We start from the raw sequence: 15,034 nt of genomic DNA on the forward strand, positions 1-15,034 counted from the left end.
TGGAGAAGAATGTGTATTCTGGTGTTGTGAGGTGGAACACTCTGTAGATACCTACTAAGTCCCATTGTTCAAAGGTTGGGTTCAGCTCTGATATTTCTTTGTTGATTTTTTTTGGTCTCAGTCTGTTTGTGACACTGGACTATCAAGGTCACCCATTACAATTGTACTAGTGCTTATTGGATTTTTCATGTCCATTAATGTTTGTTTTGTGTAAGTGGGTGCTCTAGTATTAGGTGCATATATATTTACAATTGTTATCTCTTCCTCTTGGATTGTTCCCTTGACAAGTACATAGTGACCTTATTTGTATTTAGTGACCAGCCTTGGCTAGAAATACACTTTGTCACAAATAGAAGAGCTATCCCCTGCTTTTTTTCTGGGTTCCTGTTGCATGAAGTATTGTTTTCCATCTTTTGACTTTCAGTCTATGAATTTCTTTTTGAATGCAGCATATTGTTGGATTTTACTTGTTGATCCGTTCTGCCAGTCTGTTTCTTTTGATTGGTGAATTGAGACCATTTATATTGTTGGTTATAACTGATATATATTGACTTATTCTTATAGTGTTATTTTCCTATTGTTGGTCTCTCCCCTGCTTTCACTCTGTGTGATTGCTTGCCTTGCATGATGGATTTATTCTTTGGGGATCATGGAGTTGTAGTCCTCCTTATCTCTTTCTAGAATGTCCTCCAGAATACTTCGGAGTGCTGATTTGATGATCATGAATTTCTTCAAGTGGAAGTATCTTATTTCTCCATCAATTTTAAAAGATAATTTTGTGAGATACATCATTTGGGTTGGAGGTTGTTTTCTTTTAGGCTTGAAATACTTCACTCCAAGTATCCTTCACTTAAGTGTTTATGTTGAGAAGTGTGCTGTGATTCTGATGGTCTTTCTTTTATAGTTGATTTCCTTCTTTTCTGTAGCAGTCATTAATGTTATATTCTTGTGTTAAATTTCTGGAATCTTAACTATTATATGTGTTTTTTTTCTGATCATAGCTAATTGGAATTCTCTATGCCTCACTTACTGTATGTCAAATTCTTTTGCTATGCTTGGGAAGTTTTCTGCCATTACTTCTGGAAACAGGTTTTTTAATGTCCTTTGTGCTGTCTCCCGGTTTTTTTAAAATTGATTCTGATCAATCTTATGCTATTCTCCCTTTTATTATCTAGCAGATTGGATTGATTTTTCATGGTCCCTTGCTATTTTTAAAAAGTCTTTCATTTAAAGATTGCTAACTGTAAACCTGTCTCCTAGGTCTGATATTTTCCCCTCACATTCATTGATTCTGCTGCATATACTTTCAGTACAATTTTTTTTTTCTGGAAATAGGGTCTTGCTTTGTAGATCAGTGTGAATTTCTGCTTATATAGCTAGCCCATGCTGGCCTCAAACTCATGACAATCCTCCTGCCTGAGCCTTCCAAGTGCTGGAATTACAGATATGTGTCGCGATGCCTGGCTTCAATAAAATTTTTTATCCTCTGGATATCTGTTTGACTGTTTGAAGGTATCCAGTTTTTTCCTATGTTGGGCATTCATGGTCTCCCATCACTTTCCTAAGATTGTCTTTTTTTTAAAAATCTGTATCTACTCTAGATTCACTAGCTATGTCCTTCTTTATGGTTATCATCTCCTTAGTTTTGTGTGAAATTTTTTGGATTTATTGTATTCTAGAGCCTCATTCATCTGGTTTGTTACTTCCACTGCACCTATTTTAGGAAGTTCAGCTGGGTGGCTTTTTTGATTTCTCCCACACAAATGCACCCTGGATTTGCTTTAGGCAAGCTGGAGTTCTAAGGTTACATCTTGCTTCCATGTCTTCTCATTTTCTGTTTTTTAAAATTTGTTTTCTGCCTTGATGCTTGTAAATTGCTTATGTAAGTAACTTTATTACTCTTATCAAGACTTCCTTAGGAAATGCCTACTTTTCAGAGATAATGTCTAGGGGTAGCTGGCTTTTGACTTTTGAGTCTGTCCCAAGATCCTACCTCTCCAATTTATTAGCATTTGGTCCAGCTCCCAGTTCTTTGGTGCTGGACTGTGGTATTGTTTATAAACTCTAGATGACTCTGGTATTGGCATACAAAGAAGAACAGCTGATCACAACCACTATGTCACCTTGGCTAAAGTAGTATAACCTGTAATAACGATAGCATGAAGCACAGTCTACAGATGACAGACTGTGGTAACTGTTAATTTGCCCCTTTAACCATAGGTATAAGACTTATATTTATATAATGAAATCTAAAACAAATCAGAAAATTCTACATAGTAAATTTCCCCTTAGTAGACTGCTTGTACCCTCAAGGGAGAAAATTTTAAAATGATAGGAGGAAAAATAGAGAAATAAAAGAAGAGAAAGAGATTAGAAGGAAGGCTGATGGACATTGGAAGATTACTCAGGCTTTGGGAAACTGGTGAAGAAGACAAGAGAGAAAGAAAAAACAAAAAGCAAGAACAAGTACTAAGCCAAACAGAAAAACCAGAAACAGTGCTCGTACTCCTGAAAACACTAAAACAATCAAGAAAAAAACAAAGACAAAGAAAAGTAAAAGAGATTGCCTGTGGTGATCTTCCGGGGTGTTCAGTGTAGTGGTAGTGTCTAATTCAGAGTGTGTCTCCGCTATCACTAATAGAGAAAGGAGCCAGACAGAGCCCAGCTCCCTGCTGGATTCCCAGCAGGCCTGCGTAGGACTAGGGCAGGGTGCTAGGTAATCCAACCAGCCTGTGATAGGCATAAGGCTGGGTGTGGATTCTGTTGCTTTCAACTGCACAAGGCTTCAGGCCAATCCTGGCCCCTGGTTGCGGGATTGGGGCCTGAGTTGTTCAGCCTACAACATACTGGGTGTCTCTTGCCAGCCTGAGCTCATCTCCCTGACCCTGACGTCTCCCGCAGTTGTGCCTCATCCAGTCACTGAGAGTGTTGAGCAGAAGCCAACCCACAGCTGCTGAGTCCTGGGTTCAGTTGGCCCCTCCCTAAAATGATGCCTGGCTAAGCACCCTCTCCAGGAGATGCTTGGACTGGAGTCAGCCACCAGCTGTTGTAGTTCATGGCATCCACTGTTTGGTTCTATGGTGCCTTTCTCTGTGAGGCCTCTGGTGTCACCCGCCCTCATGTCTCTAGATTCGAGCCTCCTCTCTCACGCTGGGATTCAGGGAGAAAGTTCAGCTTGCTCCCTCCTTTTTCTGTGTTGAGGTCCATCTCCTCACTTTTCCTGTGGCTTCAATTCTACCTTCAGATCCTTCCTGCGTCCCAGAGATCCACCTTCCTCCTCATTTTCTTCCCCGAGTTGTTATATTCCAGTGTCTAGATTCCAAACCTCAGAGAGGCTGATGTGCTATTTACTGTTCCACCATCTTCCTGGAAGTGACTGTCTTGCACTTTTTGAAGTCCAAACTCCAAAGTGCGTTTCACTTCACTAAACCAAGGTGATCAGTGGGCAGCCGCAGCACACAATCCATTCTGGCTTCTACAGGCTGCCTGCGCTTGTGACCCCTCCTCTGTCACCAGGGCCAGCTGTAGGGTCTTCTCACTGTGACCCTCCGTCCTCCCTCTTGTAAGGATCTTTGTGTTGGCCTTGAGCCTGCCAGTAATCTTCCTATTTCAAGATCACTGATTTAGCCAAATCAATAAAATTTATTTTGCCATATAAACATTTGCAGGTTTAGGGTTTGGTCATCTTTGGTGGAAGATCATTCTGCCTACCTCAAGCAGCTCTTTATTTATATTATTCCTTAAAAGTGTTGTCCAAAAAGATTTAGCTAAAAACCAGCATTCAGTATTCATGAATAGAATTTGAACCTGATTGTCAGGAATGCTGAAGAGAGTGACCTCTGTGTTTCTTAGTTCATTCTATTATAGAATTTTCAAGAACCTCTCCAAATGCTGATATGCGATTTCTACAGTTATAAACCATTATATTTTTAAGGTTTTAAAAAAAATGTAGAAAGAATTCTGATCAGAAAAACACTTTAAACAAAATTTTGTTGTCTTGATTTTTATAAAATAAATCGAATTTTACACTGTTACATTTTATAAACCTCATTTACTAGACTTAATTTTTCAGGGAAAATAATTTCAATCTGAAATATCAATGACAGTTTTCAAAGCACAAACCCCTGTTCCTGAAACCTGAACAGTGAGGACACCCAAGAAAAGAATTTGACAAAATTTCTGTATAATTACATTTCCCTTTTTAAAAATTGGAAATAGCAGTGGTTTATTTTCTCTTGGCTTTTCCCTAGAAATGATCCTATTATAATTAACAGACATCTCTTTTTTTTTCTATTTGTGTATTTATAGCTTAAGAAATGTATAAAAACTCCAGAAATCCCTTCTAAACATGTCAGGAACTGGGTGCCGAAAGTATTGGAACAACGGCGGCAAGGATTAGAAATGTATTTACAGGTAAGATATGTTTACTCACTTAATATGACTTAAATGATCTGTGCTTACTATTTTTTTCTCAAGACATGAACATGATTCAAGCAGCCAAAGATTCCTTTTTTTGAGATAAGGTCTTGCTATGTAGCGCAGGCTGGCCTTCAATTTACGGCGATCCCCACCCTCCTGCTTCAGCCTCCTGAGTGCTGGGATTACAGGCGTGCAACACCATGCCTGGCAAGATTCTTAATTAAAATAAAGTTTAAATTATAAGTATGTTGTTGATTGATTGGTTTAGCTTTTATTAGGGTTTGTTTTAAATTGGTTTATGTATTTGGGAAGTGAAAATTTAGTGTACGAGACAGAAGTGAAGTAGAGAGGATCTGTCCAGGTTTGTTGTTGTTGCTCCCAGTTGAATACAGGGCATTTGTATTGAGCCCCCGACTGTTTAATTTTTTTTTTTCTTTTACTTTTGAGACAGCATCTGACTCAGTTGCCTATGCTGAGCTCAAAATTGCAGTCCTCCTGCCTTCGCCTCCCAGAGTTCCGGGGTCATAGTCATGTGCCTCCATTTTTAATTTAACTCCACAGATTACTTTGCTTTTATTTATTTTCTCTTCTGGAATGTGTCACTTCTCATAGTAATAGGAGCCTTTTTGTTCGGGGTATTTGCAAGCTGGTTGGGGTAGTGAGAAAAGGTGAGTTCTCAGTGGGCCTGACTAGCATGGCTATAGAGTCACATCGAGAATGTATTTATGAGAGATTGCCAGTGTAAAGGGCCAACTTTTCTGAAACTTAGGACATGTGTTTAAGAAGTGTTCGGAGACTCTTTTCTGCAGCTGAGGAGCAAGCAGAACTACTTGAGATGGTAGTTCCCTCACTAGCTGACAGGAAATGCAAGAGGAAGATAAAACTGAACCAGTTTTGAGTTTGAAAACAAAGCCCAGAGGCCTCAAGTGGATGTCCAATGAAGTTCTAGTGCAGTCCCCAGGGCCCTACTCAGGCAGGTGTAAAGATGGGTAGGCTCATGGTCAGCAGAGACCGCACCTAGGCCCACCAGAAAAGCGGGGACATGAGGATGTTCAGGTAAATGTTCAGGGGTGGATGTCTCACTTCCCAGAACAGAAGAGCTGGACTTCACGTAAGTGGTGAATTCATGCTGGTCCTTCTAAGACAAGTCACATCAAAGAGGTCAGCAGCCACGACTGTTCCGGCCCTAGTCAGCCTTGGTGATAGCCCTAGGCTGGATTCCGTTCAGGAGGGTGTAGAAAACTGTGAAGCCAGCATGCTGCATCCTCAGGTTTGGAATGGTTGCACCTGAATGACTGGTGCTCAGAAGCTGAGGAGAGGGAATCTCCATAGGCCTGAACTGAGTGATAAATTCAGAGGACTTTCTCTGTGGAAAGATGCTGAAGTCTGTCCCCGGTCTCCTAGACAGTATTGTCTTTTTCTTTTCAATCTTCAACTAGGAAAACTATTGTCTGGAGGCTGCTCTGGTGGCCGAGGGGGCCTCTTTGCTGTTTTTCCTCATCTGCTTTGGGGCTTGGTGGAAGGTTTCTTTGTTACTGTCTGTCTTTGGGGTGAAATCTTAAAGGATGCGAGGTTCCCAAATCACAAGAGTGTGTGTGGCCATGTTCCTGGAGACTCCATACAACTATGAGACTTCCATAGCTTCAGGCCACGCTTAAGAGCAAAAAACAAACCAAAAACCAAAAAATGAGACTTCAAAAATTGTATTCAAAGGGTAAAAATGCATGTTCTCTATAATTAAATGGAATAGGTAAACAGTGTATTTTCATTTGTAAGCCAGATTTTCCACAGATATTGTATATCTTCAAGTTTCAGTTCTGAAGAAAGCTTTATTCTTTGCCCCCCATTGTATTTGACACATGACTTCCATTACTAGTCAGTGTAAACATTTTAAGTTGTTTGTACTTTGGATATAAATATGTGGATAAAATCATCTGGCAGAGAGAGGGATTTATAGTGACACTCAAATTGAGCTTAGAATTTTCTCTTCTCAGAAATAGGGCTTGAAAGATATGGTTGAGGTTTGAGAGGCCTTGCTTCCTATTGTGCATTTAGTAGTCAATTTATTGTTACTTAATTCTTTCAGGGCAGCTTTCTCTTTTCCCTTTTCTACCTGATTCTGTCTGCAGGCAGTAGGAGCTGGATGTAGTCACATAGAAAAATGTGAACATTTTATTCATCCCAAGTGAAATGCAAACCCTGGCCAAGCTGTCATTTCTTGATTTTAAGTATTTAGGCTTTTAAAAAATAAGATAGATACACTGCTGTTTCTTCTGCTTTCTTGTCTTAACTTCAGCAGGAACCCCTTTGGCCTTATGGCCTGTCTGAACCCCAGAGAGATGCCAGGACAGGTCCGGCCCCTTTCAGCAGACCTGGCCAGTGCAGCTGCTCTTCAGCTCAGAAATGAAAGCATCCTGTTAATCTTCAAGGTGTCATTTGTAAATATTTTCTTTCTTTTATGATTTAGCATCTCTTTCAATTTCAATGAAATATTCAATTTAAATAATTTTAGTCAAGGGGCTGGGGATTTAGCTCAGCGGTACAGTGCCTGCCTGGCAAGCGCAAGGTCGTGAGTTTGATTCCCAGGTACCAGAAAAAAAAAAAAAAATTTAGTCAAAAATTACTTCTGCGAAGAAGTCAGGATTTGGGGGTAAAAAAAGGATTTAGGAACTTTTCCTAGTGTAAGTTTGAGTGTAGTTGTCTTAGAAATATTGTACATTGCATTTCAAAAGCAACCTTCCAGCAGGTATGGTGGCATGTGTGTGTTGTCCCATTTATATGGAAAGTGGAAATGAGAGGATCATTTGATACCAGGAGTTCAAATCCCATTTATATGGAAAGTGGAAATGAGAGGATCATTTGATACCAGGAGTTCAAAGCCAGCCTGGCCAGCGTGGTGAGACTCCAGCGTGGTGAGACTCCAGCTCAAAAAAAGGAAGGAAAAAAAAGCTACCTTATTTTTAAATTTAAGTATATCACATAAAAGTAGTGTGGAATAACCACAGCACAAATGCAGCATGTAGGTCAGTTCTACTTGGTGACTTTATCTTCAGAGACTTCTGCCAGTTTAGAAAATGGTCATTTCACATACTATACCAATGTAATAGTTGTAGCTGACGACAGTTACCTAGCTGTAGATAGTACTACTTGCCCAGGTATTACAAAAAAAAGATAGAAGTCTCTATAAGTGAATTTTTAATTTTTTTTTTTTTGAGAGAGGGTCTCACTACATAGTTCAGGCTGGCCTTGAACTTACTGTGTTGCTCAGGCTGGCCTTGAATTTGCAGCAATCTTCCTGCCTCAGCCTCCAAAGTGCTTGGATTATAAATATGCGCCACCACACCCAGGTGAATTCTTAATTTTAACATACATTTTTGAACCATTGCCATTTTTTACCTAAGTTTTTGAATGATTGAATTAGAGGTAAATTCTAAGAAAAAAAAATGAAAAATCTTGGTTCTTACAATGTCTTAGAATCAACACCTTTAATCCAGGAGAGGTTAAAAGTTATATTGGTGATTTGACTAATTTGAAGTGTGGAACCTTGATGAACAGTGTACCTTAATTTCACTTTCTAGCATTATTTTCTCTGTGTTGAATAGGGTCCAGTAGCTCGTACTTGTCCTGTTCTTTTAAGCGTCTTTCTCCTTGAGTGAGATACCTGAGAAAAACTCCTGGAAGTTTAACAAGTGAAGAGATTAATCCCCTGTAAAAACAGAATTAAGCAACACTTTCTACAAGAATAGAAGAAAACCAATTAGTTTTTAATCCCAAGTCTGTGCCAAAAAAGGATTTTCCTTCTACAGACTTTCTGTTTTCCAAATTGTATATACAGATGTGCCTTCCTTTATGATGGGGTTATGGCCTGATAAACCCATTGTAATACAAAAATATCAGAAATCAAAATGCACTTTTTCCATCTAGCCTACTGAGCATAGTTCAGCACCACAGCCATACACTGTCAAATGTGGGTTGTATGTACTTGTGATTACAGGGCTGACGAGAGCTGTGGCTGCTACTGCTGGCCAGGTCCGGGGCCAGAGGTACTGGAACCACATCTCTCCCTCTGGGCTCTTGTCCTGTGGGCAGTGGAAGAATGAAGCCAACAGAAAGGCACTGGGTGTGGAACTGGGTGTGGTTTACTACAAAGAAAGAAGAAAGCCCTCCCTAGACAAGGGGGCTCCAGGGAGAACTCAGAGGAAGTGCCTAAATCTCCAGGCTAATGTGCAGCTTTTGGCATACAAAAGGTGCAGACAGATGTGCAAAAATGGAGCTATCCCACTGCTGCAGACAGCTAGCAGTAGATAGTATTAGTCCTCTGTCATCAGATTTGTCATCAAATTTTGCTAGTCCTCTGTCCTTTGCACTGCAGTTAGGCCTTTGTTCTCTGTGCTTCGGTTTTCAAGGCTTATTTTAGTTTACCCAGGCCTTGCCTTTGCCCCTGCACCTCTTGGTCTCAGCACCACATTTGCTACCCCAAGAAAAAGATCACAATTCAAGGTACAGTCGCTACTGAACACCTGTCATTTTCATCCCATTACAAATTTGAGAGTTGGGGTTCATCTGTACTAGAAATTCGTCTACTTTGGGGGATGTTTAACTTGAAGATAAAAAGAAATCTTTAGTTTGCTTAGCGGTAAGCATTCACCAAGTACCTCAGGTGTCTGAGGCAGAAGCATTGATGTAGCTTCAGTGAACCCTTGAATCCTAACCCAAATTAAGTAACTTGGTTATTTTATCCATTTTTCTTGTCTGTTCTCCGTGGTATGAGCTTCCTCTCTGGCCGCTGTAGCACTGCAGAGGGGTTGTACAGTTCCAAAGCTCCTTTTACCACATAATCAGAGCCCAGGGGAGAACAGGGTACCTGTTAGGAGACACAAAGGGAGGAGGAGAAGTGTTTGCCCTGGAAGGCTTCCCTAGCCCTCCTGACTTACATTTGCATACTTGCCCATCTCTGGATTGCACTTAGCCAAAGCCTGCCTCTGAAACTCAGGATGAGGATGGGTGACTTCCCTGAGCAGTGACCGTCCTTGACAAAAGAAAGGCAGTATCCTGAATATGAGTTAAGGATGGAGGGCAGCCAGTACATGTCCACTGAAAATGACGGTGCTCAGAGAAGGTAAGGCCACCCGAGACTAGAATCCAAGGCTCCTTCCTAGCTCCCTTTCCAGGGAACTTAAGTCACAGGCATCCTTTTTTTTTTTTTTTTTTTTTTCACAGGCATCCTTGATGTTTGACTATCCAGCGTGTTCTTTCCCCTCATTCTTATTTTAAAAATATAAAATAATAATTGTACATTAGCCAATATAATTTACTTTTATATTTAAGATATTACTGCCAATGAAGTTAGAAGCTAGAACATTAAGGAATTTAGCATTTCGTGGTGCACAGTAGTTTCTGAGAAGCCAAAATCTTAAAAGTAAATCAATTGCTGTTTCCCAGACTGATTTGACCTCCAAACACAGGTAATCTGACGGTCTTGTCTCCTGCTTGAGGGTGACCTGATGATTTCCCTGAGAACCCACTGAGATAAAAGTATAGAAAGGTGAGATGAAACAGACCACAGAGTTATATAGGGAATTGCCGGAGAGAAGAGGGGCTCAGCCAAGAGAAATGTCTGTGACTTCCTGGAAGATTGGACCTGGGTGCGTTTGAGACACTGGCAGAGAGCAAAAGGCAGCTGCCCAGACTCGGTATGGAGCCCAGCTGCTAGGAGCCGTGGCTGCACCAGACGGCCCTGGACCCAGGCAAGCCTGGAGAAGCGAAGTTGACTGTGGAGTCTAGTGTGGACCAGGTGGCTGGGCTGCTTTCCCTCTGCACCATACATGCAGCTTGATGTTCATCACCAAACAGATTTTTAAAAACACTTTTCTCTTAATAACAAAACAGTACAACAACAACAATTATACAGAAAGGCAGGGAAAGCTAAGCCTTTCAGATATGGATATTAGGGCCCCCAAGTGGACAACAATGCACTGATCCCCAGGACAGGCTGAGCTGACTGCGCATCCTCCTGACACTGGGTCGAGGAGGTCTCCCAGACACCGGCTGAAGTCTCAGTGCAGGCTGATACCTGGGAGAACTGTACTCCCTACAGGATACACGGAGCATCAAAAAAAGACCAAGGTGGGCTAAACTCCTGAGTCTTCAGGAGAGACACAAAATATACCTTAAAATTGACCTGGTAAGAGAGCTCCACAAAGGTGTTATATCCAAATGATTATGATAGAATGCTATGTAAGGGGAACAATCTAAGTACTCATAGGAAGCTTAGAATTAAATGTGTTATCCAGTCAGACATTCAGTAGAAACTCTCTGTATTTGGGGACCTGTCTCAAAATGTACAGATGCAAAAACTCTGAAAAGGTAAAAGACATAGAGGACCAATCCAAATCCAATGTCCTACGTCTTCCTTGAGTCCTAGAAAAGAAGAAAAGGACAAAATATGAAGGGAAAGGAGGCTGGGGCTAGCTCTTAGTGGTGGACGCTAGCCTGGCATGTACAAGGCTCTGGGTTCAGCCCCATCAAGGCTCTGGGTTGTACAAGGCGTGTACAAGGCTCTGGGTTCGGCCCCATCACTGCTGTTTGTTTTTGAGCAAGGAAGGAAATGATCAAAGGAAAAATAGCTGGCAGTTTCCCAGATACTATGACTTTTTACATAAAAATAAGCTCTCCGTGGGCAGAAACAAGGAGCAGCAGAAGCTCTGTGATACCTACATGTACTTGGTGAAATTTCAGCACATGGAGATTTCTACAAAGAAAATTAACTGATGGTAAGGTTGGGGTTCGTTCAGTCATGGCTTCACTCCTGCCTTTCAGGCTGGTTTATTGGTCAGGTCCCTCCATTCTTTTGTAGCAGCATTAAATTGCAAACTTCCTTGCTTTTCTACAAAGGCTTTTCATGGTAATCTTGCCTTCATTGCTTGTTCCATTCATTACAGTAACGGAAGATTTGTCTTTCTGAGAAAGGTACCTACATCTTACATCACTCACCTGAGCATAATGGCTCTTGTTTATATTTTCATGTGGTTCATAAAGAATAAGAGATAATTACATGTACAGTGAATGTTGGGAGCTAAACAGAAACTTCTTGTAGACATTAAGAGTAAGAATTGTCTCAGCTAACAACACAAATATCTTTTTAAAAAATTGATTTGAACAGAACAATTTTGGAGCAGGGGTGGGGGCTGGTTTGTTACCCAGGGAGCAGATGTACGGTGCTGTCTTCATAGGACCTTTTTACCTGACTAGTGAGCCTCATCCAGTCCTTAAACTGTATAGTGTAGTGCAGTGTTCACTGGGTCAGTGGTCCATGGTGGATCAAAGAGTATTGTGTTTTTAACTTTCCATTAGGACACAAAATGCTTACTAAATTTGAGCACAAGTGTTTGTAAAGTTGTGTATTCTCTGTAATTCTTGAGTACAGTAGCTGCATATAGTCAGATTGAGCTTAAGCTCAATATCTTAATGGGCTGCTTGATCTGTAAGAAGAAAGATCCGTTTAAATATACCAATTTAAATTTCTTGTTAGTGAGATAATTGGGCTTCACATCAACCACATGTGCTTTTTAATCACTGTTTCTGAGGGTTTTTTTTTTTTTTTCTTCCTTTTGGATTTGTGACAGATTATTTTTCCTTTTTCTCTGGTCCTACCCCCTCTGTTAGTTTATACCTGTTATTTTTACTTTCTTTGTGACTATTATAAGGGTCTTTAAATGTTTTAAATCTGATCATCCTGAATATAATAAGGGCTCTGGCTCAACAGTTCTGTTCTCTGAGCACTTGGAAAATATGATGCTATTTTATGCTTTTTGGTTTTTTTTTTTTAAAACTACTGTCATATTTTTCCCTCACTTGTAAGATTCATTTTAAAATGCTTGTTTTCAGAACTTTATTTTTGTCACTCGTTTTCAGAAGTTCACTTGTCTCATGTCTTAGTTTGTATGTCTTTGCATTTTTCCCCTTTGAGGTTCTCAGCTTCCAGACTTTAAGTTAATAATGTTTCTGACAGATTCAGACTTCAGGCCACCATCTCACTGACTGCATTTGCATCTCCTCCCTCATCCTCTTCTCCTCCCAGGACTCCGATAACAGAAATGTTGGGGTTTTTATTATTGTCCCCCAGGCCCCCGAGCTGTGTATGTTTTCAGACTGTTTTTTCTTGCTAGTCAGATGGGATATTTATATTCCCGTTTTTTTCTGGTCACTGATACCTTCCTTTGGTCCTTCCCTTCTTCTGCTAAGCCCATACACTGAGCACTTTATATTATTATCAAGTCATTAGTTTTCAGTTCTGTATTCTCACTGGGCTCTTCTTTACAGCTTCTCTTTGCTGCCACTTACATGTCTTCCTGCATCATTCTCCTTTTGTTTCAGATGTGTTCATAGTTACTGATGGAAACATCAGATGTGTTCATAGTTACTGATGGAAACAAAGTCATTGTCCAGTGACTGTGTCTCTGTCATCTTGGTGTGGGCATCTCTCGATTGTCTTTTTCTTTTAGTGTGAGGTCTTCCTGGTTGTTCTTGGCATGATGAAGGAATCTGGTTGAATCTTCTGCTTTGTACGATGAGGCCCCAGGTCTCACCTAACCCTTCTGTGTTAACCACCTTGCTCTACCTGGTGTGAGCTGCAATGTAACCACTTCTGGGTGACGGTAAAAGCCGTGTTCCCTGCATGGCCTATGTTACTCTTGGGGATCGGGGCGCACACCTCATTATACCCTCATTATACCCATTATATCCAAGATGTCAAAAGACCCCACCCCTCACCAGGGCTCCACCATAGCAAGAAAGGGGAGCCTTCTACCTACGACCACCAGGTGGTTGTAGACACCAGGACTTCCAGCTGGGGCCGGGGAGCTGGTGGTGGTAAAAGTCCAGGCTCTGGGCATCTCACAGCCCCAGGAGGACAGATGCCTGCACTTCGCTCTGTGCCTCCGCCGCAGGAGTGTTTGGCTGAGAGTGTTCTGCTTTGTGCGGCTGCCCCATCTGGTTCTCCGGGAGAGCAAACGGGGTCCTACTGGGACTATATTTGTCTGCAACTCTTGGTACTTCTGGCTGCCATTTTCGGAGGCTGGAGTGTGTGAGGAAGGACAAACTCAGGAACAGTAACAGCTCTGTGTTGTTGCTTGATGCCTGGGGTTCCTGGAAGTTCTTTCATCCTCTTCCTCGGGCCTCTCATAATCTTCCTGTGTTTTATATATTAAAAAAAAAAACAACATGGGTTTTATTTAAGCTAAGTGGGAAGAATAAGGAAAGGTGATTGTGGTGGATGACAACTGGTGGTCAACATATAATCCCCAGCTGAACTGAGTAAGCATGGTGCTGGGTATGGGAGGCCCGTCTGGGGGTTGTTGCCAGCAGCATAGGAGGCAGAACTGGAGAAGGAAAAGGAGGCTGTTGGGATCTGACAAAGGCTGTTGGGAGCTGGTGGAAGCTGTAAAGAGCTGTTGGTTCTTTTTGAGCTTATCATGCTGGCTTTCCTGATGAACTTGGCTGTTTTCATCCTCCAAGCTCTTGATCTGGTTGGCACTGAGAATGGCTTCAGTTCACTTTGGGGAAGCTCTGGTCCTCACTCTGAGCATTGCTTCCAGGCTCCAGAGGGGAAGATGGTGCACTACCAGTCTCCTGGAGGAGCTTGTCCTGTTGGCTTTCCTGATGGGAACTCAGCTGTCCTGATCATTGGAGGAGCTTGGGACCTCGCTGTTGATGAGGATGGCTGTGGTACCTTACTTTGGGGGAGCTGTGGTTCTTACTTTGCGCATTGCTTCCTGGCTCCAGTGCAGATCCCTCAGCCTGCTAGCACAGATCCTTCATCCCACTGCCACAGACTTCCTAGATTCTACCACTGACCTTTGGGCCTTCCCAGCACAGATCCGTGAAACAGGCCGGCATGAGATAATGTTATGGGCTCTGGGCCTCCAGTTGGACTTGTGGGAAGCATTGTTACAAGCTCTAGGGCTTCAGCTGGACTCACACAGGACATTTCCATGGGATCCAGGCCCTCAGCTAGATTCTTTGGTCTTTAGTGTGTAGACAGATATCCTGCACTTTCTTGTATATGATTCTTTGGGTGCCTATTATAAATAGTCTTATAAAATATGTGTCCTGTATTATATTGTCTCCCTTGCAAAAATAACCCCCAAAACCAACAGAGTGATCTACTTCATCTTGTTAGAAATTGAAACCCATCCACTAAGTTCCTGTTTATTTCAAATTTTTGAATTGCTTACATGCATAACATAAAATTCACTATTCTATCAATTTTATTACTTTTTTAACTTGACAAAAATTATCTATATTTTGGTTGTGCTATGTGGTGTTTTGGTATATTTGTATTGTAACTGGGCATAGTGGCACGTGCCTGTGTTACTTGGGAGGCTGAAGCAGGAGAATTGCTTGAGCCCAGGAGATCAAGGTGAATGTAGACAATGGAGTAAGAACCCATTTCAAAGAAAGAAGGAAAGGATCAACAATAGGGCAAAAAGAAAACCCACAGAGTGTAAAAAATTTTAGCCGACTCTGCCTCAGACAAAGGACTTCTATCTAGAACACATAAAGTATTTTTTAAAAAATCAGGCCCCCCAAATTCAAAGACCCAATCCAAAAATGG

General features: G+C 41.5%; 1 protein-coding gene across 3 annotated transcripts in view; it reads left to right on the forward strand.

The window, feature by feature from the left end:
• Snx24 (sorting nexin 24) overlaps nt 1-15,034 on the forward strand; it is a 119,710-nt gene that overhangs the window by 60,843 nt on the left and 43,833 nt on the right. For all 3 annotated transcript variants that reach the window (XM_013507084.1, XM_013507083.1, XM_013507082.1), the window contains exon 3: nt 4,309-4,413. In XM_013507084.1, the coding sequence (XP_013362538.1) occupies nt 4,309-4,413 (105 nt within the window). The remainder of the gene's footprint in view (nt 1-4,308; nt 4,414-15,034) is intronic.

This window comes from Chinchilla lanigera, unplaced genomic scaffold, assembly GCF_000276665.1.
Source record: "Chinchilla lanigera isolate Chin_1 unplaced genomic scaffold, ChiLan1.0 scaffold00120, whole genome shotgun sequence".
Taxonomy (NCBI): domain Eukaryota; kingdom Metazoa; phylum Chordata; class Mammalia; order Rodentia; family Chinchillidae; genus Chinchilla; species Chinchilla lanigera.